A 24,942-nucleotide genomic window follows, 5' to 3' on the forward strand; every position below is an offset into this window, starting at 1 on the left:
AAATAAAGTAGTTTCGCTTTCACAAAGAAACACACAGTGTCACACACGGCGGGCTAGAGTGAGCGGCGGCCGTACAGCCGGCATTGTAGTCTACTCTCCCAGGATCAGGAAACAGTCCTCCATAAAAAGCACTGCACACATCTGAATATTTGGGTTGAACAGTTCTGAAACAGTGTTGTAAATACAACTTAACCACTGATTTCTAGTCGTGTCCTCTTTTGGAAGGCCAAATAAAGTAGTTTCGCTTTCACAAAGAAACACACAGTATCACACACGGCGGGCTAGAGTGAGCGGCGGCCGGCAGGCTAGAGTAAGGAATGGTCGGGGGCTTGAGAACGGCGCGGCCAGCGGATTCGACGAAGGAGCGGCTGGCGGGCTTACGGCAACCACATGTGACGACGCCGTCCTCTTTTGGAAGGCCAAACAAAGTAGTTTCACTTTCACAACGAAACACACAGCTCACGACATGGCGGCGGCGGCAACAATACTACAGCGAGAATAAAAGTTACGCCTTCCTTCTTTGTGTGAACATTTGGGCGGCGTTATGCAAATCTTCCCACATCATGACGTAGACATGTGGGGGCGTGTTAGAATGAGTCATTTTAGGGAGGCGTGGTGTAGCGTCTGCGTAGGATCATGTACGATCGTTTGGGTTTTATGGCTTAAGAGACCCCTTTTAGCCTTTGACATTTGCATATAAATTACAGTCCTGGCCACATATTCTACATTTATATGGGTGCTAAATTGTCAAATGGTTCCCCTCACTATCAACGAGATGCTAAGCAGTCTACCACTATCATCTCCCCATCTGACTTCAATCAGTTTCCAAAGAGAAGTAAATGACCCCCGGTGCCAGGCACCAATGGGCCTGGCTGACATGCAAAACTACACCATACACACAATACACAACACACACACATATAGACCTTTCTTTACTTAGACAATAATTAATCAGTTACAATTGTATCTGGTATATGGATGTGTTGTTTGTATGTTTCCCTATTGTATTAGCCTAGTTACAACTCTTTATTTTGCATATAAATTACAGTCCTGGCCACAGATTCTACATTTATATGGGTGCTAAATTGTCAAATGGTTCCCCTCACTATCAACGAGATGCTAAGCAGTCTACCACTATCATCTCCCCATCTGACTTCAATCAGTTTCCAAAGAGAAGTAAATGACCCCCGGTGCCAGGCACCAATGGGCCTGGCTGACATGCAAAACTACACCATACACACAATACACAACACACACACATATAGACCTTTCTTTACTTAGACAATAATTAATCAGTTACAATTGTATCTGGGATATGGATGTGTTGTTTGTATGTTTCCCTATTGTATTAGCCTAGTTACAACTCTTTATTTGTATTAGTTAGACTCTCAATGCTTATATTCAGGTATATGAGTGTATCTCTGCTTTAAGATCTTCTAGATGTTTCGTTCTTGGTATCAAAATGATCTGCTCTTTATTCCTCAAACAATGATGTACACTATGTGATCATGAAATGCATCATACTATTTGTACCATATTTTGGGTAAAACATCAGCCATAAACATGCAAATGAAAAAAAAAACTGCTTCTCTCGCTCAAAAATTCACGCTTGGTATTAGCTATTCCACCCAAAAGGTGGGTGTGGATAGGAACTCTCAAAAGTAATTTGCTCGCACTGATCTTTGCTCAGAAAGTGTCTTCTTTTGAGACAACACTTTCCAAGACTCCTCAAACTCTCCTCTTGAGTTTGATTTTCCCGCAGTTTTTCATCTACAAGTAACTCTGTCGATCCGCTGTGGACTTTCCTATCTTCAGAAGAACCAGAGGAAAACTTCCAGCTCACTTCTAAAAGAACTCATCAAGGACCTCTGTTGTCTACCGCATCACGACTCTTGTTTCTGCAATGAAGCCAATGCAAGTAACAGTTTACAACTATTTAGATGCGTGTTTAAGTTTCAGCCCCTTTTAAGGTGATTTTTGATTCTTTGATGATTCTCATTAGGTTGTGGTTAATTGATGTGAAATACTGCCATTCTTTTGCTCTTCTCTCTCTTTTCCTTACTTTGCTTCATTCTGTATATATGTGTTTTGCTTAATTAGTTATATGTTAGATATAGTTTCATTTATGAAATCCCTTATATTCACAATTGATTGTCTCTGTGTGCTGCTCACAATTAGAAGTCACTGAATGTTTGATCCCTTGCTACATGCTAAGTTAATGCTAGTACTGTATGAAGGAAAGTTTTTCTTTCTTGGCAAGGAAAATAATCTTTCCTTGAATTGATAAATGATTATATTGTCTGCTCGGCGGATGGACAGATCAAATAATTGTAATATTGATTCTGCTTAAGTTAATTCTAAGATATAATCTAAATATTTATTATTAATCATAACCAGGTATAATTAGTCATAAATATTTCCCTTTTGAGCTGATTTACTACAGATTTGGTGGAGAACGCGGCGACATTCAAACTCACTCTGTTGATTGGATCGTTCAATGCCACCTCCAGTACTGTATTTAAACAGCCTCTATTTGTCTAACATTTACTCACTGTTAATTATTATAGTACACTGCAGTTCATAATATTAAAATAGTTCTCTAAAGACGAAGAAATCTCTTTACAGTACATTTTAATATGATCAAAATCGCCTGTTGGGACGAAGAAATCTTCCTGCATTGCGATAAAGATTGATTTGAGCGATGTTCCTCTTATCATCTTTTAAAGGCCTTATCTGATTGTATCGCTAGATTGAAGTCATTGCGTATTCCAATTTCATTCAACTACGATCTCACTCCCTTAGGTTTAACCATTAGAGTAGCTATCTAATGTGTGCCTAATGCAGATCTGATCATAAGAACACTGCGAACCAGTAAACTGATTGGAATGTAAATGGGAGCTTTTAAAACCTTGATCAAGTGAAATTTGAATAACAACAGCTAAGAAACCCTGTTGTTCATAATTTTTTTTATTTGTGTACAGGCTGTTTAAGTATCTAACACTTCTTGAACTCCTCCTCTACCTTCCTGATTTCACCTTGTGTGGGCTCACCCACTACCCCTTGTGGCATTCTCAGCTAGGTCGACTTTGTACTCCAATTTGTTTTATTTTAATTTCCCTTCTGCTTCTTTAGTCATTATCATTCTTGCCATTCCAGTTACCTGCCGTATTATTATTATTATTTATTTTTTTTGTATTATTTTTGTTTTTACTTTATTATCTTTTATCACTTTTATCATTTTATTTTGTTTTGTTCCTTTTTTATTTTAATCAGGTTTCTCTCCCCCTCTTCCTCACTTTACAACTCACTTATTTAAATTTAATTTAAACAGTGTTTGAATTTAAATTTAAAGTTAATTTCTGTATTCAAGCCATTTGTGTTTACCTATAGGTAGCATTCCCGCTAGTGCTTAGTTGGTACACTCCGCTAACTGTTTGTACTCATCAAACAGACCGTGCATAGAACATATAATTACTATAATTGCAGCCTGCTAACACTGTAAGGACTTGCATTGGCCTTTTGTGATGTCTCTCTCTCTCTCTCTCTCTCTCCCTCTCTTCACCAGTGAGTCAGCGTGCCCACTGGGATCGACTAGAGTCCTGGCTGAGTGCCATAACTGGTACCCTCCTGGTTGAAGCCGCCGGCGGCCTGCAGCACCTGAGCCGGGAACAGCTCGACGACAACCTGAGCGCCCTGATGTCACACGATCCGACACAGGACTACAGCCACAAAGATCTCACCAAGATCATCGGGCCACTAGCCCACAACTTCCTCGCTCAGGCAAAGCTGGGGGAAGCAAGCATCTCCCGCATGGAACAGGAAGCAGCAGCGCTGAAGCTCCAGGCTGAGGAGGCTCAGAGAAACCTGGTGCTTGCTCAAAGTCAACTGGACCAGCTAACGTCGGAGCACCAGCACAGGACGGTGGATGAAAAGGACCCAGAGCTGCAGGAGGAAGTAGAGAGACTCCAGAAAGCCTTAACTGATCTCCGTGTAGACACAGCACGCCGAGAGCAGTGGGAAAAGGACACCAGAGAGGAACTAAGTGAAAAACTCCAGCAAGCAGAGGCTCTCCTGATGAGAGCAGAGACTGAACTCAAAGAGAGAGATGCTAGGGCCAAGGCCTGCGAAGGCCACCTGCAAAGTTCTCGGGCTGAAGTCAGTGCCCTGGCCCAACAAAGAGATGATTTAAAAGATGAACTTGATATGGTTCACCGGGAGCTTAAATATGCATATAGACTGCAAAGTGACTCTGTAAGGGAAACGTACACCCCAGAATTTCCCCTGACCAGTAGATTGATACCTCCTAGTCAAGGATTCCCAGTTCGAAAGGGGGGTGTGAGAGCCCACTGCTCAAGACATCACCTGCCAGCATCCCATAACCCCCAGCAGCAGCAAGGGGGTGGGAGCCTTTCCAAAGGCTGTCTTCCAGTCACGGTGTGTCACCTAAAGAATTGGATAAGCTGGCTAGAAACATTCCCACTTTCACTCTAAACCCTACAGGAGGCCACGATGTGCACGCCCACTTAAAATTGACTTTCACTTGCGAACTGTTGCCAATGTTACCACACAAGACAGACTCTATCTGCTCAGGATCACCGCCAGCCGTGAGGTGAGGAGCTTTCTAGACCTGCAGCCAGAAACGGTCAAAGTGGATTACCAGCAACTGCAGCAGGCTTTGATTAAGGAGTTCTCTGACCCAGAATAAGAGCAATGACTGATTACTGCCATGAACCTTAAACAGGGCAGACAGGAAACCATGCAGGCCTATTACAACAGGCTTTGACAGGCCTACTTTGGAGCATGGAATGAGCCAGGAATGGAAGATGATTTCAACTTCAAAACTGTTCCTCCGGAACCTGCACCCAACAGTGAGTCACCACTTGGGGGTTCTGGCTTGCCCACGGACGATATCCACCCAACAGCTGCGAGATTTGGCCAATAAGGCCTTTGCCAGACAAAGGACTACTTCTGAAAAGACAGGAAAAACACCCACAATCTATCCTGTCACTAATCAGAGTTCAGAACTTGCTCTAGAGGGCGCCGAGCCAAGCCGCAATGACAAACCTGTCAACACAATGTCAAGATCCTTCCAAAATCTGGGCTCAAGTGTGAGAACCTCTGCCTCCTCAGTCACCAAGATCACCCCAGACAGACTGCCAGGTCACAAAGGTCGCGGAAAATCTCGCCTCCAGCCGCAGGAACGTCTCGGCCCAAGAGCGAGGTTCAAGGTCACTGCTTTGTACTTTCCAGCTAGCCAAAGACTCTGACTCATATGGTCCCCAGGTTAAGGGGGGCTTACAACTGAATGATGTCACAACAACAGACTCCATACTAGCACTGTGGGAAGACAATTCAGCCATCAGCCTCTCACTGTTCAATGCTCTCAAACAGCACACAATGAACATTCCTTTTGCTAACAAGCGCACATGATTCCCTTTGAATCCCTGTCCGTCAACTATGGTGACTGCCAAGGGCACCTGTGCCCTGAACTTGAGGTGGAATGACAGGTGTCTAACCCATTACTTCCTGGTCCTTCCAGACGCACCGCATGATGTCTACATCGGAGCGGACATTCTGATTCGCCTCAGGGCTCACGTGTACATGATCAATGAAGTGATATGGGCTCCAATGACCTCACAGTCACCCACGGTTCCTGTCAACCTTGAGAACCTCCTGTCAGGCCAAACCATCCCTGAGACCTGCACGCTAATCAATGAAAAAGAGACTGTAGTACCAGCTTACACCAAAGGGGTTGCTGTTCGACTCAACCTGAGAAGCGGCCAAGCTCTCAGACACACCCTAGGCTTCTTCCAACCTTCACCCGAATGTGGGGAACTGGGCCTCACTTTGAAAGCCACACCCCTCATTGAAGTGACATCTCGGGCAGTCTACATCTTGTTCAATAACTGCATGGCAACGGATGTCAGAGTGCCCAAGGCGTACCGTCTGGGTTGGCTAGTGAGTTATGACTTCCATGACTTTGAACTAATTCTACCAATAATTGGACCCATCTCAGATTCAATGATTCCAGAAGGAAGCTCAGGCCACACAGTGTCAACAGCAAGTGTGTAGAACAGAGCTAACAGAAGACCAACACTTTGCCGTGTATACGGTCTCTAACCACTCCACCTGCATGAATGACAGCGTGACTGCACCTCTGACTGCCCACGGCACAGAGGAAGTAATGACAGAAGAGCCATACCCAGGTTTTGAGACACAAGTCCAGCCAATTCTGAAAGATGCTGATGCCATACAGGAGGATGCAGAACGCCACAAACTCTGTCAAGTCCTGTACAAATACAAGGAATCATTTGCCAAGGACTCTGTAGATTGTGGCCTCACTAACCTCCATGTTGTGCATGTCCCAATGCACCCAAAGGCTCCACCCACTTTTGTCAAGCAATACAAGATCCCCCTTGAATCGTACAAACCCGTACAGGAGATCATCGACTCTATGCTTGAGAAGGGTGTCATTCGTCCGTGTAACAGCACGTACTCTGCCCCCATCTGGCCTGTCCTCAAATCAAACGGCAAGTGGTGGCCAACCATCAACTATAGGAAACTGAACCAACAGGTGCCATTGTCGCGATGGCCTATGACCCACCTGGAACAGGAGATACCAAGAATCAGAGGAGCCACAATCTTCTCCACAGTTAAGGGGAATGTTCGGGAAACCAGTCTGACAACAGTCAATATTTTACTATAATTTTTACTGATAGTGACATAGAAATGGCACACTTCTCCTTAAAATGAATAGTTTACCCAAAAATTAATTTGCTGAAAACGTACTCATCCTCAGGCCATCCAAGATGTATATAATTTGTTTCTAGATCTGAACAGATTTTGAGAAATTTTGTATTAAATCACTTGCTCACCAGTGGATCCTCTGCAGTGAATGGGTGCCATCAGAATGAAAGTCCATAATCCATAATAATGCTTCATCCATTGAAGAAGTCCATCTTCTGTTGTCCTCTCATATCAAAATCCACCAACATATTTGTTAAGAAATGTTTTTACTTGTAAACAGTGCAAGTGCAGTGTAACTTTCCTTGTTCAGACAAGATGACTTTTTTTAGTGGAGGATGCAGAATTACTGATAGAGGACATGCGTTCTAGCCAGAAGCAACAGTTTGAAGTTAAAAACCTTAATGATGAACATGCAACTTTTCACTTCACAAGACATTAATTTATGGATTGGTGTCATGTTGATGACTTGTGGATTGTTGTGAAGTTTTTATCAGCTGACTGGACTCTCATTCTGACGGCACCCATTCACTGCAGAGGATCCATTGGTGACCTAATGATGTAATGCTAAATTTCTCAAAATCTGTTCCAATGAACAAACAAACTCACTTACCTCTTGGATGGCCTTAGAGTGAGTAAATTTTCAGCAAATTTTCAGTTTGGGGTGAACTGTTCCTTAACATAATGCATAAGATTTATTATTTTATTTTTCAAATTGTGTAGTTCATGATGTTGCATTTCAGATTTACTCATGCCTGAAGATTTTGCTGTTCTACCTTTCACATACGTGCCTTTTCTCATCAAAGGGCGCTGTGGTGGGGACACAGAAAAAGTGTTGGGAAAAAAAGGTGAGCAGAGAAGACAAGGAGATTTAATGCAATTTTTTTGCTGTCTCTGAGTCGCACTTTCAGCAACCGACACTCCCCTGCCACTCTTAAGGTTATGTGGCAGCCATATCTGCGGAGCATGTTCCGTGAGGTGTTTCAGTTGGATGCCAACCTCTGGTTTCCCATTTCATTCAGGGGTCGAGACAGCTTAGGCCTTTCCGCCCGGCACGGATTCCTTCTTGGGACTTCTATAATTTTGGAAGGCCTGGCAGGCCATCCATTTGAGCCGTTTAAGTCTGTGTCAGACAACTTTTACCTTTAAGACGGTTCTTTTGGTGGCCCTATCCTCTCTTAAGAGAACTGGGGATCTGCAGGCTCTTTCTATCAACCGTTCTTGTATGGACTTTGCCCCGGGGCTGGTTAAAATCTTACTGTGACCTAGACCTAGTACATTCCTAGGTTGCTTCGACTCAGTTTCGCTTTCAGCAAATGGTTGGAGGCTTCTCCCCTGGTGATTGCTGGGTCAGATAGTATGTGCAACTTCTGAGTCTTGCCTGGTGAGGGCGTTGAAGATCTATGTCGACCGCACAGCCCAGTGGTGTGGATCTGACCAGTTGTTTGTATGTTTAGTGATTAAAAAGAAAGGAGCTGCCATCACTAAACATGATGTCTCATTGGATAGTGGAGGCTATCTCTTGGCTTATGAGGCGCATGATTTGACTTTGCCTCTAGGGGTGCATGCTCATTCACGAGAGCAATGACTTCTTCTCAGGCTCTTTGTTGGAAGATATCTGTGCTGTGACGGGATGGTCCTCTCCCAGCACTTCGTTAAGTTATACAGTCTGGCCATATGGTTGGCTCCTAATTCCCGGGATCTTATCCGCTTGAGCAGACGCATTCCTCGGTCTTCCAGCTATCTTCAGATACGTGAAGGTGTTATGGTATAGCGTTCCCATAGCTACCGCTGTCGCAGCATTGAAGTGAACCTATGAAAGGGAACATCTCGGTTACGTATGTAACCTTGGTTCCCTGAATAGGGAACGAGATGCTGCGACAGCGTACCTTCGATAGCGCTTTCTTTGTCATGTGGAAATTTTATGAAATAGCGCGCAACACGCTGATATGGCATACGTGCCGTATGCGCGAGGCGGTGCTAATCGCTATTGGCCAATGAATTGGCGTGATGGCTTCAGACATCACACCGGAGGTGTTCCCATAGCAACCGCTGTCGCAGCATCTCGTTCACAGAATTTTATTTATTTATTTGTTTCAATCAGTTTTCATTTCTTTAATTTGCTTCTTGTTGCTAAAACATAAACAAGAACCAAATTGTGATTTTAAAAAAAAAACCTATGGATCAAGCCATGACACTACCTTAACACGTAGCATATTGAAAACATTTTAATTTCGCTAGTACAAACAACAGCTAAGGTACAAATGTGACGTATTTCTAATGGCTTTGACGGAACAGCCCGCATGCTCCTCCATCTCTGATAGGTGGAGCCCATGGCACCGTCTACAGCCACTGTGAGCATGCACAGGGAGCAGACATGAGAAACAAGGGAAGGCTTGATAAGAGCGAGGGAGCTGCTGCTAAAAAAAGGAGGGAGTAATTAGTAAATGTCATCAGAGGCGTAGTGGATCATGTAATTAGGGGTAGACCAGGCTCCAACACCGCGCACAGGGTGGAGGGGACACTACATCTTCAGCCATGTTCATTCTAATGATCATTAGGAAAGAATCTTTTGGTATACTAAGGTGAAGGTTTAATATACACTTTGAAAACATAAACCAGCTTCAGAAACTTGCAAGTTCTGTTTGCTTGGGGCTGGGGCTATCTGTTTAATTTTCAAATGACAGTTAAGGGGAATGTTCGGGAAACCAGTCTGACAACAGTCAATATTTTACTATAATTTTTACTGATAGTGACATAGAAATGGCACACTTCTCCTTAAAAGGAACAGTTTACCCAAAAATTAATTTGCTGAAAATGTACTCATCCTCAGGCCATCCAAGATGCATATAATTTGTTTCTAGATCTGAACAGATTTTGAGAAATTTTGTATTAAATCACTTGCTCACCAATGGATCCTCTGCAGTGAATGGGTGCCATCAGAATGAAAGTCCATAATCCATAATAATGCTTCATCCATTGAAGAAGTCCATCCTCTGTTGTCCTCTCATATCAAAATCCACCAACATATTTGTTAAGAAAAGTTTTTACTTGTAAACAGTGCAAGTGCAGTGTAACTTTCCTTGTTCAGACATGACTTTTTTTAGTGGAGGATGCAGAATTACTGATAGAGGACACGCTTTCTAGCCAGAAGCAACAGTTTGAAGTTAAAAACCTTAATGATGAACATGCAACTTTTCACTTCACAAGACATTAATTTATGGATTGGGGTCATGTTGATGACTTGTGGATTGTTGTGATGTTTTTATCAGCTTACTGGACTCTCATTCTGACGGCACCCATTCACTGCAGAGGATCCATTGGTGAGCTAATGATGTAACGCTAAATTTCTCAAAATCTGTTCCAATGAACAAACAAACTCACTTACCTCTTGGATGGCCTTAGAGCGAGTACATTTTCAGCAAATTTTCAGTTTGGGGTGAACTGTTCCTTAACATAATGCATAAGATTGATTTTTTTTTTAATGGGCGCTGTGGTGGGGACACAGAAAAGGTGTTGGGAAAAAAAGGTGAGCAGAGAAGACAAGGAGTTTTAATGCAATTTTTTTCTGTCTCTGAGCCACACTCTCAGCAGTTGCTCAGAATGCTGATTCAGATTGCTGCAGACAAAACTGTTACTTTTACTCCCTTCATCAATATCTAAAAGAGAAAAACCTGATGAAACATGTTCACATAACGGCATGCATGAAAAGAGCAGAGCTTTCAAAACTCAAGGACCCTCCAAACCTCATACAAGCACTGAACAGACAGTACTCAGTCAGTGTTATCTCTTTCCTTGCATGTGCGTCTATGCAAATGTATTCAAAAAATGACGTGAGCAGATAGCATTCAGCAATTACAGTGACAACTATTTAAAATCATACACAGAGATATATAAATGATGCATTACATTACATTTAGTCATTTAGCAGACGTTTTTATCCAAAGCGACTTACAAATGAGGACAATGGAAGCAATCAAAATCAACAAAAGAGCAATTAGCTAGTTAGCTTAACGCAGTAGGCCTACACGTACAGTGGTGTATAGTAAGGAAGTAATAATACTTCGTTACAGTACTTAAGTATTTTTTGGGTGTATCTGTACTTTACTTGAGTTTTTATATTTCCGCCTAGTTTTACTTTTACTCCACTACATTTCCTAATTAAAATGTATACTTTTACTCCGATACATTTCCCCGAAGCATATTTGTTACTTAGCCTACTACAAAATAGTCAGAAGAACACGGACTGCAGGAAAGCAGGCTTGACGAATCAGTGGTCTGGCGTTTGCAAGTTCGACTCATAAAAACACCTTTGCTCATGTGCAAACCTTTTTACAGTCTATGGTGCAAACCAAACAAGTGCGCGCACAACCGCGGATGATTCATTTTCCACTCAAGTCGAGTCTGGGGTGTGCGATACACAGCATCGTCTGCGATAATATGGTAAGTGCTGTTGTAATGATGTGCGATCTGACATTATGAAGTAACTTCTAGGTTACTAGGTAGGTAATCACCAAATCACACACAGAATGCACGCACGTTGATTTATGAGTCTATTAAAACTCAAAATCCCAGGCATTCTAAATTGTAGACGGCAAAATGCTTCTGTATGCTTTTTATATTTATATAATTTAATATAGTTAAATTAATCTATATCACACAAAGAGTACAGTTTTTCTGCAGATATCAGCATGAACACATTTAATAATCTTATACAAGTTCAGTAAAGCAATAAGTGACTTACATTTTAGACATAATATTGCTGTTTTTCCTCAATTTTGACAATGAAAATAGTTCCAAACAAAGACCACAGCACTGTTTTGCGTCTCTGAGCAATGGACGGTGTTTACTTATTGAATGAATCAGCTTTTTGAACGAATCGGTTGAATATGATTAAGTGATTCACTCATTAGCACAGTCAAATGCTTTGTTTCTGAATGAATCAGTCGTTTGAATGAATCAATTTGAATCTCAATGACTCAAATTAACAGTCACTTGCTGTCACTTATTGGTGGTTTTAATTTCACATTTCGACTATTTTTTTCATGTTTTAAATGATTTCAAATATCAGTATTCAACGTTTTATGTTAAAAACAAAACATTAGGCCTATTTATGCATCTGTAACTGCAGGTTAAATGCATCCATGTCCCATGCTTCTTATTCTTACCCAAAAATACAAAATGGAAAAAAGAGTTTAAAATGAACACAATCTTGCTACTCAAGCATTTTTATATATTTTTTTATTTGCTTCTTTTTCATTTTGGATTTACTTGTACTTTTACTTTCAATACTTAAGTATGTTTAAGATTTTAAAAATACTTTTCGTACTTAAGTACAATAAATATCACATACTTTAAGACTTTTACTCAAATAATATTCTAAAGGGTGACTTCAACTTCTACCAAAGTCATTTTCTGGTAAGATATCTGTACTTTTGCTTGAGTATGGCTTTCAGGTACTTTATACACTGTACACGTAGCAAGGGTATTTAAAATAATATAATAAATAAAAAGAAAGAAACAGATAGAATAAAGCAATAGTGTTAGAGGTCTTGTCTTAATCTTTATTGATGCCTTAATTTCTGCTTATTTAATATAGTTAAATTAATCTATATCACACAAAGAGTACAGTTTTTCTGCAGATATCAGCATGAACACATTTAATAATCTTATACAAGTTCAGTAAAGCAATAAGTGACTTACATTTTAGACATAATATTGCTGTTTTTCCTCAATTTTGACAATGAAAATAGTTCCAAACAAAGACCACAGCACTGTTTTGCGTCTCTGAGCAATGGACGGTGTTTACTTATTGAATGAATCAGCTTTTTGAACGAATCGGTTGAATATGATTAAGTGATTCACTCATTAGCACAGTCAAATGCTTTGTTTCTGAATGAATCAGTCGTTTGAATGAATCAATTTGAATCTCAATGACTCAAATTAACAGTCACTTGCTGTCACTTATTGGTGGTTTTAATTTCACATTTCGACTATTTTTTTCATGTTTTAAATGATTTCAAATATCAGTATTCAACGTTTTATGTTAAAAACAAAACATTAGGCCTATTTATGCATCTGTAACTGCAGGTTAAATGCATCCATGTCCCATGCTTCTTATTCTTACCCAAAAATACAAAATGGAAAAAAGAGTTTAAAATGAACACAATCTTGCTACTCAAGCATTTTTATATATTTTTTTATTTGCTTCTTTTTCATTTTGGATTTACTTGTACTTTTACTTTCAATACTTAAGTATGTTTAAGATTTTAAAAATACTTTTCGTACTTAAGTACAATAAATATCACATACTTTAAGACTTTTACTCAAATAATATTCTAAAGGGTGACTTCAACTTCTACCAAAGTCATTTTCTGGTAAGATATCTGTACTTTTGCTTGAGTATGGCTTTCAGGTACTTTATACACTGTACACGTAGCAAGGGTATTTAAAATAATATAATAAATAAAAAGAAAGAAACAGATAGAATAAAGCAATAGTGTTAGAGGTCTTGTCTTAATCTTTATTGATGCCTTAATTTCTGCTTTTATTTTCATTTGTTTTGTTAATGTAACCAGGTAATCCATGTTAATGTTAATTCTGCATGAAATGTCTTATCAAGGGACAAGTCTTTATGTATTCAAATAGCTGTTACGGTGGACTGTAAGGATTTATGAGTGTAGTTCTGAGGGAGAGCAGATAACAAAAAGGATAAAGTCATAAATTAATCTCATCAGTGAAGTAGCCAGCAGACTGACAGTGTCAGATTAAAGCCTGTGACTTTTAAACAAATTGGGTGCTTAAAGGAGCATATTGCCTGTGTGCTACAACATGTTTTATTGTTCAGCCACATTAGCGCGGAGACAAAGAGGAGCATCAGACGATGGCACGTCACAGGTCCTGATGAGCCCAGATAAATGGTTCCCCAATTGATTGCCAATGAAAAAGGAAAGCTGTTTAAACCAGTGAGCTATTGGTGGGGGTGGATGGTAAGGATGACTTGGACCAGGGTCCGTCAAAGCGTCGGATGCCTATAGTACTCTCCTGAATTCGATCAAGTGTGCATTGACCTTTACCTTCTTCATCCAACACCCAACCCAGTTATTCATTTCCCACTCAAGTGGAGTCTGGGGTGTGCGATATACAGTATGTCTTCTGCAAAGTGTTGTTGTAATGATGTGCGATCTGACATTATGAAGTAACTTCTAGGTTACTAGGTAGGTAATCACCAAATCACACACAGCACGTTGACACGTTGATTTATGAGTCTATTAAAACTCAAAATCCCAGGCATTCTAAATTGTAGACGGCAAAATGCTTCTTTTATATTTTTATATTTATATAATTTAATATAGTTAAATTAATCTATATCACACAAAGAGTACAGTTTTTCTGCACATATCAGCATGAACACATTTAATATCAGCATGAACACATTTAATAATCATTTTATACAAGTTCAGTAAAGCAATAAGTGACTTACATTTTAGACATAATATTGCTGTTTTTCCTCAATTTTGACAATGAAAATAGTTCCAAACAAAGACCACAGCACTGTTTTGCGTCTCTGAGCAATGGACGGTGTTTACTTATTGAATGAATCAGCTTTTTGAACGAATCGGTTGAATATGATTAAGTGATTCACTCATTAGCACAGTCAAATGCTTTGTTTCTGAATGAATCAGTCGTTTGAATGAATCAATTTGAATCTCAATGACTCAAATTAACAGTCACTTGCTGTCACTTATTGGTGGTTTTAATTTCACATTTCGACTATTTTTTTCATGTTTTAAATGATTTCAAATATCAGTATTCAACGTTTTATGTTAAAAACAAAACATTAGGCCTATTTATGCATCTGTAACTGCAGGTTAAATGCATCCATGTCCCATGCTTCTTATTCTTACCCAAAAATACAAAATGGAAAAAAGAGTTTAAAATGAACACAATCTTGCTACTCAAGCATTTTTATATATTTTTTTATTTGCTTCTTTTTCATTTTGGATTTACTTGTACTTTTACTTTCAATACTTAAGTATGTTTAAGATTTTAAAAATACTTTTCGTACTTAAGTACAATAAATATCACATACTTTAAGACTTTTACTCAAATAATATTCTAAAGGGTGACTTCAACTTCTACCAAAGTCATTTTCTGGTAAGATATCTGTACTTTTGCTTGAGTATGGCTTTCAGGTACTTTATACACTGTACACGTAGCAAGGGTATTTAAAATAATATAATAAATAAAAAGAAAGAAACAGATAGAATAAAGCAATAGTGTTAGAGGTCTTGTCTTAATCTTTATTGATGCCTTAATTTCTGCTTTTATTTTCATTTGTTTTGTTAATGTAACCAGGTAATCCATGTTAATGTTAATTCTGCATGAAATGTCTTATCAAGGGACAAGTCTTTATGTATTCAAATAGCTGTTACGGTGGACTGTAAGGATTTATGAGTGTAGTTCTGAGGGAGAGCAGATAACAAAAAGGATAAAGTCATAAATTAATCTCATCAGTGAAGTAGCCAGCAGACTGACAGTGTCAGATTAAAGCCTGTGACTTTTAAACAAATTGGGTGCTTAAAGGAGCATATTGCCTGTGTGCTACAACATGTTTTATTGTTCAGCCACATTAGCGCGGAGACAAAGAGGAGCATCAGACGATGGCACGTCACAGGTCCTGATGAGCCCAGATAAATGGTTCCCCAATTGATTGCCAATGAAAAAGGAAAGCTGTTTAAACCAGTGAGCTATTGGTGGGGGTGGATGGTAAGGATGACTTGGACCAGGGTCCGTCAAAGCGTCGGATGCCTATAGTACTCTCCTGAATTCGATCAAGTGTGCATTGACCTTTACCTTCTTCATCCAACACCCAACCCAGTTCTCAGCAGACAAACAGTGAGAAAATTCCAGTTAATTACAATTAGAAACTTTATGATTGTAATTAAATTACCTCATTAACTCTGGATGAATCTGCATGATAATCTTAACCTAATATTTCAGATCTTTTTTAGAATGGAGAATAAATCATTCTACACAAGATAAACCATGCAGATGGAGAACCACAAGTTTAGATATATTACTGCCTATATTTCCAAATCTATGACTTTGTACTTTGAGTAGAACACAACGGATGAAGCTGAAGAATCTTTATGCAGTTCTTTTCATGCAATGGTGACAAATAAGGAGCAAAAAAAAAGACGACTGACCGAGAACTGCATACATCGTTTTTGGCGGAACTATTAAAGTCACAATTTAAGACAAGTAGAGACATCTTTTTGTCCATATAGAGTGCTGCAGGGATGACATGTTTTTGTAGAGCAAAACCCAAAAACATCATGGAGGCAAGTTTTAAGAAAGGATCAGGTTTAAGCAAATGAAATGACTGGACAAGTCCGGCATGTATAAGCAGAAAAAGTCTAATTTCACTGGAAGATAGAGTTATAAACATTTTGATAAAAAATTACAGGCTCATAATAAAAAATAATAAAAATGTAATTAAATTAAAAAAATGCATGGATAAATTTACAATAACATCAATAAGATGCATTTAGACTTTAGACACACCCTCTTTCCAAAACACCAAACCTGAAAGTGTACAAAAGGTTTCAGTGATCTATCAGGCAGAGCCATATTATGTGTCGTATTCGCTGAAATCGCTGACATCACCTTTAATATATAACAGGGGTGGCGAACTCCGGTCCTGGAGAGCCGCAGCCCTGCAGAGTTCAGCTCCAACCCTAATTAAAACTCACCTGCCTGTAGCTTCCTAGTAACTGTTCAGACCTTGATTAGCTTGTTCAGGTGTGTTTGATTAGGATTGAAGCAAAACTCTGCAGGGCTGCGGCTCTCCAGGACCGACGTTCCCTGATATATAAGGAAGTCAGAAGTCATATCTCTACTGCAGTGGTTCTCAAACCTGTCTTGGAGTACCCCAAGCCCTGCACATTTTGTATGTCTCCCTCATCTATCACACCTGATTCAACTCATCAGCTCATTAGTGGAGACTGCAAGACCTGAAGTGGGTGTGTCAGATATAGGGAGACAGACAAAATGTGCAGTGCTGGGGGTACTTCATGGAGAGGTTTGAGAGCCACTGCTCTACAGGAAAGGGCTGAATGGAGGCATTACGAGCATGTCCTTGGTAAAAAAAAAAATTCTGCTTATGGTGAATCATAGGCATGGTGTCAACAATCACAGGAAATAAAGAAGAGGAAATGATAGAGATGTTTAAGGAGCTGCTGCCTTTGAGCAGAAATAGCCGTCATCTATTGTGAGGTTTGAGTGTGAACACTAAGTGCTGGTTTAAGCCCTTCCGTGAACTGTTTAATACAAAATTAGTATTTTACAAGAATTTTCAAAGACAAATGTTTTTCTTAGAAATCTTCGTAGGGAGCACTGAAAGTGCAACGACCCTGAGAGATGCAAAACAAGCTTTTCTGCAGGGAGGCAGGAGGTGTACCACTCTAGCTAATGCTTCTTTGATTAACTGAGCAAAGCCCTGCATGATTTACCTCAAATTGACCACTAATGATCATTCACACAATTGATTACAGATAAATGCATTGGTCGGACAAGCCATGAAATAATTTAGAGCTACCTTAAGAAACAATAATACATTGTGTAATAAGTATGTTTAGTGAGCTTAAATGATAATGCCAATGGCAATAATGCTTTTGAAAGCAGTTTCAATTGATTTTGTTGAAACGTAAGCCTTCCTTCCGAAAAAGATGCTTGATTAGAGGAGCATTTTGATAATCATGAGGCATTTTTCAATATAGTTATGTTAAACACATCTGCATATATTAACATAACCAGCTCTGACCCACCTCAGCCCATAGCATCAAAGGCAGCTCTGATGCTGTGTTGGTTCTCTGTAAATAAAATGCAGCATCAGTGCAGCCTTAAAAGGATAGTTCACCCAAAATGGAAAATTCTGTCATCATTTATTCACACTCAAGTTGTTCTAAACCAGTATGAGATTCTTTCTTCTGTTGAGCACAAAAGACGGCATTTTGAAATGTTGGTAACCAAACAGTTGACGGTAGCCATTGACTTCCATAGCAGGGTGAACTGTCCATTTAAACGTACGTAGATAATTATTTATAATTAAATGTTTTATTTATAGTTTTATATTTTAATTCATTCCCTGTGTCTATATTTATAGTTTCAACAATTATAGGAGAGTTCTGGTGCTTGCTTCTGATACAGCGGTAGTAATAGTTATGACGTGAAACACCTGTTAGCAATAAATCGTTATTTGTTGAATAGATGTTTTAATGCAAAATCTGGTCCTAAATATTTGTATTGTGTATATTTATTGTTATTTTTATTGTTTATATATAGCCTATATATTTGATAAGATGTAGCTACACTCTAAAAAATGCTGGGTTAAATACAACCCAGTGCTGGGTAAAATAGGGACAAACCCAGCAATTGGGTTGTTTTGACCCAGCGGTTGGGTTAAATGTTTAACCCAACCGTCTGGGTAGTAACCCAACCGCTGGGTCAAAACAACCCAATTGCTGGGCTTGTCTCTATTTTACCCAGCACTGGGTTGTATTTAACCCAGCATTTTTTAGAGTCTACTTGATTGTGGATTTATTTAAGCATTTCTGCAGTGCCTAATAAAGACCATAACAGTGACTATTCTCACAATTTAGCACAGCCTCTCCTAACATTACTTTGTGTAGCATTATTTCTGCTATTAAGATTTCTGCCATTTTAATGGGCTATATTATGCCGCCTCTATGCAGCACTGAAACGCACCGTTTGTGGTTATATGTGCCACTTCAGATGCCGATTATGCGTTACGTTTAGTGCAAACATAGCACGTAGCAATCTATATCTGGTAACATTAAATGCAATACAGGTTCAAGAGGGTTTTCCTCGCACGAAGCAATCTGTCATCATCTATGCAACAGATCTAAAATGAACTCAAGTGACTGTAAAAGTACATTTGTCTCTCAGTCCGAGGTTCTGAAGCCTGATCACGTGACGCCACTGCCTCATTCAGCAGTGAGCGCGCTCACTGGTTTATAGAGAATTTCACGTGAGAACGCGACAAACCATCACTCGCATACACTGTAGCCTAATTCTCCCCGCTCACTGCGTCACAGAAGAGGTAACGGGTGGCATTTCTGCATCTTTTCCCAAAGCTTGCACGCATTCGACAACATTACGATGGTAGACTTTGGCATTCTTCGTTTTTCTCTGCGCTTCTTCCCTACTTCATGCCCAAGCGGTGATTGCAGTGGCTGGGCAGAACGTGCCAGGCTTCGTTTCTAATCCAGAAAGTGCCTGTCTACTCGGGGATCTCGCGCTAAGAAGATGTAAGGACCAAGCCTCCCCCTCCCCCCCAAACCAGCACCTTCTTCACAAAAATGCAGAAGGGAATTCGACTTAATGATGGTCATGTCACCTACCTGGGTCTTTTGGCAAAGAAAGATGGCACGAGGCGAGGCTGCTTAAGCAAAAAGAGCTCCGACAACACAAAATGGCACACCAAGTGGTTTGCTCTGTTGCAAAATATGCTTTTTTATTTTGAGAGCGAGTCCAGCTCGCGACCCTCGGGATTATACCTGTTGGAGGGATGCGTGTGTGACAGGTCGCCCTCTCCCAAACCTTCACTGTCAGCCAAGGAGTGCTTAGAAAAACAGGTACGAAACAAACGGAATGACAACTTTGCTTCATACTTCTGTAATGCTAATACAGAGCGTTAGAATAGAGTTACTTTTGGGGTAAGGCAACTGAAGATAATGTTGTTCTGTTTCCAGCCAGCAGCGACTGGGGGTTTGTTTTATGCGTAAAGATGATGAGCATGCGCTCGAGACGACCAACAATTTTACCGCCAGGCTGCATCCGCTGCTTTGCTCAGTGCTCGGGGATTTTTGCACCTGGTATTTCGTTTGTTTGTTTAATAGGGTTTATCTGTCATGTCTTTTATCCTTGGAAATGAGCATCGTTTCTGCGAGATGACACTGTGTTTAAAGCCATCGTAGATGTTACATGCACACTTGCTTGTGGTTAAATTAATTACAAATATTAGCTGCCTATGTTTATGTTCTTTGTCATTAAAGGTCTAGTTCATCCAAACAGTCAAAATGCTGTCTTTATGCACTCACCCTCATGTTGTTTCAAACCTGTAGGCTATGACTTGAACTCAAAAAGAAAGACAGCTTCAGTCACCGTCCACTTTCATTGTATGAAACAAGATACAATGAAAGTGAATGGTGACTGATGCTGCGAGTCCCTAACATTATGCCTGGCATTTGTCTATCAGAATATATAACAACATGAAGGAGAGGGAATGACAGAATTATTTTAGTAGGCTACTTTATGCTGAGAACTTGTTTGCCAGTATCACGCTAGCGGTAGTTAAGTTCAGTGTCTTTCAACGTTTGATATCCGTTTAGTTTTCCAGGGAAAATGTTGTTATTTATCAGCGTTTCTCCTCGAGAGACATGTAAGTTTCGACTGTTCCGCTCTCTGCTTCACACAAGAGAGAAAAGACGCTAGAGAAGCACGTTATAAACCTCAGAGTCGCCATCATGCGGAAAACTGGCGTAGAATCGCAGTCAGTTTGACGTATTGATTTAATTCCCGCGCTGATATTAATAGCATCCTACCTTGGCAACTGCGTCTTCACAACGTGTTTAATAACAAATCGTTCCCAAAATTGAACTTTATGTTCACAATTGTTTCGGCGTCTGAAAAGATGTTGTGCCGCATTTAATGTTCTTTATTGTGGCCCAACACTGACATGCTGCTGATTAGGCTAAACCTTGTGACTCCTTCAAAGATGTCATATTATCTTTTTTCCCCCACATATTTCAAAGTAGTTTGTGTAGGCTATTTATTGTCACCGAAACATAGTTAGGCTATATTTATAACAATGTGGTTTGTGCCAACCTTGTTTGAGTTCAGAGTGATTATGTATTATTATTTTTGACAGGAAAATAGATTTTTGCTGCTATAAAAGAGTGTAGATGACGTAAGGTGCTCTCAGTTTTTTTTCTTTTACTTCAAATGTGTTGGAGATAAAGAAACGAATGTCTGACACATTGGCCTATGATTAAAATGCTATCCACCTTATTATTCAACTCGAATGTAAGCCGTTTTGTACAGGTAAAATTAGCAGGAAATAGATGACACAGGAAGCCAGACCCATAAAATGTACAAATGGCCGAGCCAAAAAATAAGGTGAATTTGTCATCACTAATATGAGAAAAGCTGCTTTATTCTACATGAATCGGGTGGTCTACTAATGGAGGCCACCATGTTGAGATCACATGACCAACAGTGTCATGCATAAAAAAGAGCCTGCCCACTTTTTTTTGCAGCCTTAGTTAAAGGCACAAAATGTAAGATTTGTTTATTAAAATATCCAAAAACCACTAGAACAGTGTTATATATTTTGCTGACTTGTGTACTTACATTATCCCAAATGTTTCGAAGAATGTTTAAATCCAGAGAAATAAGCAATTTTAAGTAGTGACACTGTGGCATAATAAAAGCTCCGCTGCTTTCGAGTCGTGTGCCGCGCTCGTTCAGTTTTCGCTTCGACGGCTTTCAGCCTCACCATGCTTCATTCTACTACGTTAATAAATCATTAGCTCATCCATGAACATGATTTCTGCCCGAGTCCCATCAGATTGCTTCGGCTGTGGGGATGAAGACGACAACTCCCATGATTCCGTCATGCATAAAAAAGAGCCTGCCCACTTTTTTTTGCAGCCTTAGTTAAAGGCACAAAATGTAAGATTTGTTTATTAAAATATCCAAAAACCACTAGAACAGTGTTATATATTTTGCTGACTTGTGTACTTACATTATCCCAAATGTTTCGAAGAATGTTTAAATCCAGAGAAATAAGCAATTTTAACTAGTGACACTGTGGCATAATAAAAGCTCAGCTGCTTTCGAGTCGTGTGCCGCGCTCGTTCAGTTTTCGCTTCGACGGCTTTCAGCCTCACCATGCTTCATTCTACTACGTTAATAAATCATTAGCTCATCCATGAACATGATTTCTGCCCGAGTCCCATCAGATTGCTTCGGCTGTGGGGATGAAGACGACAACTCCCATGATTCCACACTCAGTCACGGCATCATCAAACTTTGTCTCTTTGTTTATTTTGAATACACACCCTCTAGCGGCGAAAATTACATATTGTGCCTTTAAGGAAGTATTTGTCCCATAAAAATAAAAAAAAAGTCTTCATTAAAAGCCTTAAACCTGACCAGCCAGCTACAAGGTGAATCACAAAAACTGTAATTTGAAGCAAAAGTCAGATAAAAAGACAAAAGTACAAAACTGTGTACTTAATGGCTTTAATGAGGGAAGGAAGTACAATCCCATGAAGCATTGCAAGTTATTTAAATCAAAAACAATAGATAAATATAAAACCACTGATTTAAAGATGTTGTTTGAGAGTGTGGGGAGAAGACTCAGTCATGTCCTGCTTGTTGTGATTCTCTCATTGTGTTTTATATTTTGCAGATTCATGGATAATGTAGTTATATGTGATGTGGGCTATGGCTTCAACAAAAACAATCAACAACCTTGTAGCTCACAGTCTATCTTCCAAAGTTTATAAGTTATCATTAAATCAGTTCCCCAATGGAGAAAATGAATTGTGCTTTTTTTACTTCAGGAACACAACTGTTGAACTCTATTGAACCTGGTTGCTAATAATAACAATAATAGTACTGTATTAATAATAATCATTTTTGTGTTTCTAAACTATAAACATTTAAGTTCATGGTAATAAGCATGTGCATGATCCACCAGACAGTCCAAGAAGAATCAATACGAGTGGAAAAATAAAATGTTCACTTAAGCGGTCCATGCTGAAGTGATGACCCCGCAGCTCCACAGAGCAAGGACAAATGGCAGGACAAGTGGTGGCCATGGCCAGCACACCACCAAATGTCTCTGTCTAAGACAGCTGCATTGCATTATACAAGGAGCGAGCTCGCAACATACTGCGCACCAGCACGAACCCCCAACAGCACACAAAATTTGATGGGATGGAGTCCAAGAATGTGGACTTTATAGATGTGTGCGTGACATAAATAATAAGTATTGACAAAAAGGAGCAAAATCAGTGTTAACCTAGGTGCCAGTATAAAATCCAGTAAAATGTAAACAAAAACTTACTGAATGCACCTTTAATATTCAGCAACCTGATGCGACAGCCACTTAATCACTGCAACCATATGGTGATCTGAAGCGTACAGTAGTTAGGACAGTTTATCAGGTGATCCTGAAACAAAACCTCTGAAAAGCTGCGTCAGTTCTTCTTTGTTTTACAAGCATGACTTTTGACTACTAGTACTAGCCAATGATGGAAACTGACATAGCTGAAGATGTTTTACCTTGGGTTAAACCTGCCTGGCTATGTCTTCAGCCTGCAGTGCTTATCTCTGTGTGTAAGGACCGCAATTCAAAAAGAGTCTTAAGACCTTCCTGTGAACAGCTGTCCCTGTGCTGACGATGCAGGATGCAACATGGAGTTTGATGCTGTGCATGTCAGTCATCCTCTAAAGACCAGAGTGTAGTTAGAGCGACATTACCTAACAATCAACGACTCAATGCTTGACAGTCACGCACACTTCACCCTTTATATTAGGCATGCACACTGTAATGTCAGTCAGTGTAACTCATTTGCATAAATAATTTTACACTGACAAGCTTGTGTTTTCACCAAAAAGGAAATAATGTAATGCTTTACTGCTACTTACCTTCAGCAGAGCAGCCAATATAGATGTTTTCATCGGTCTTTCACTTGTATACATACACTTGTTTATATGTTTAATGGAGCATATAGCGAGTCCCATAGTAATGATGCATTACTATTGCTCACAATTCATGCATCTTGAGTAAGAACACTTCTTTTTCTCATTTGATTTCAATTATTTCATTAACTACATAATTAAAAAAATGTCAGTGTCTTAAAGAAAAAGGGTTATCGAAAAATAAATACTTTCATCTTTTTCGGTGAAAATAGATTTGGTTAAAATCTATTCTCTAAATCCATGTTATTGATCTTATTGTGAATAATTCTTTAACAGAAACAATAAGTCCTGCCCTACATTTCTTTCATTTTTCAAAAATCTTTTTCACTCAGATGTGTCATAATACAGAAGAAAATATTCCTATACATTGTGAAAAACATGCAATGATCATTTGAACAAGGTGCTGTTTTTTGGTCTTTTGAACTGATCTGAAAGAGAAATGCCTTAAATAACAACTGCCTTAGTTATACATTTATTTTTTAGTTTATAGTATTTTTGTATAGTATTTGGAGCTGCAATTGTCAAATAAAGAGCTGTGCTTTTTTATTTCAAGAAAGAAAAAAAAAGATACATAGTCATGGATTAAAGGGGGGGGGGTTTGTGTGTGTCACCGTTTTCAAAGATTCCCGTTTTGGGTGTTTACACGGAAACGACAACGGTGGGGTTTTCAAAAACTTGCACTTTGAAACCCGTTTTCGGTCCAAGAAACACCGTTGTTGTGTAAACGAACAGGTAAAATACCTAAAAAGTTTCCTGATTTTGGCTGAAAACGTTGGCCCTGTCCCAAATGGCACCCTAAACCCTCACGGTCTTCCTCGGAGTCTGCACTTTCATGCGGGCTTGGCAGAAGTGCGGATCGAGGGCGCATAACGGCCGCAAAGGGGGTGCTCACAAGCACCCTTCTGAACGCTAAAATGACAAATGGGACACTCTACGGTCTTGTGGATTTAACGGACACGCGCACGCGGCGGCCATTGTAAGTCTGTAAGACTGCAAGTGCACATAAAGTGTTCCATTTGGGACAGGGCCGTTGTCGTGTAAACGGCCCCTTAATTTAGTGTTTGTTCCATATTCATATTTAGCATTATACAGTAGCTTTCTCCAGGAGTACCAACTCACAGAAACAGGAGCAAAAAGTGGGACGCTCTAATTAATCTAGAGTTTGGTGCTACACAGGTGTGCAGGTGTATATTTACTTCCTTTTTTAGGAATAGAAAATATCTACCCAATTCACTGTGGGATGCACAGATTATAATTCCCCTCATCCATTTTAATTTCGAATCAAATTTAGTTTTTTTTGTTTTTTTGGATTGCGGTGTTTATGCTATTTTCTAATCTAAAAAAACACTTACTCAGCACAAAGATGCTTTTGGGCAATCTGCGTACTGGTGTATTCAACAC

The 24,942-nt window shown here is 39.6% G+C and overlaps 1 protein-coding gene across 1 annotated transcript in view; it reads left to right on the plus strand.

Annotated features, from left to right (window-relative positions):
- Nucleotides 1-18,791: 18,791 nt before the first annotated feature.
- The window catches only part of rasgrf1 (Ras protein specific guanine nucleotide releasing factor 1), a 34,862-nt gene continuing 28,711 nt past the window's right edge, over nt 18,792-24,942 (plus strand). Inside the window, exon 1 of the mRNA XM_016233050.1 lies at nt 18,792-19,403. Coding sequence (XP_016088536.1) covers nt 19,128-19,403 — 276 coding nt within the window. The 5' untranslated portion in view covers nt 18,792-19,127. The remainder of the gene's footprint in view (nt 19,404-24,942) is intronic.

Source organism: Sinocyclocheilus grahami, unplaced genomic scaffold (genome assembly GCF_001515645.1).
Source record: "Sinocyclocheilus grahami isolate Dianchi unplaced genomic scaffold, SAMN03320097.WGS_v1.1 scaffold424.1, whole genome shotgun sequence".
Taxonomy (NCBI): domain Eukaryota; kingdom Metazoa; phylum Chordata; class Actinopteri; order Cypriniformes; family Cyprinidae; genus Sinocyclocheilus; species Sinocyclocheilus grahami.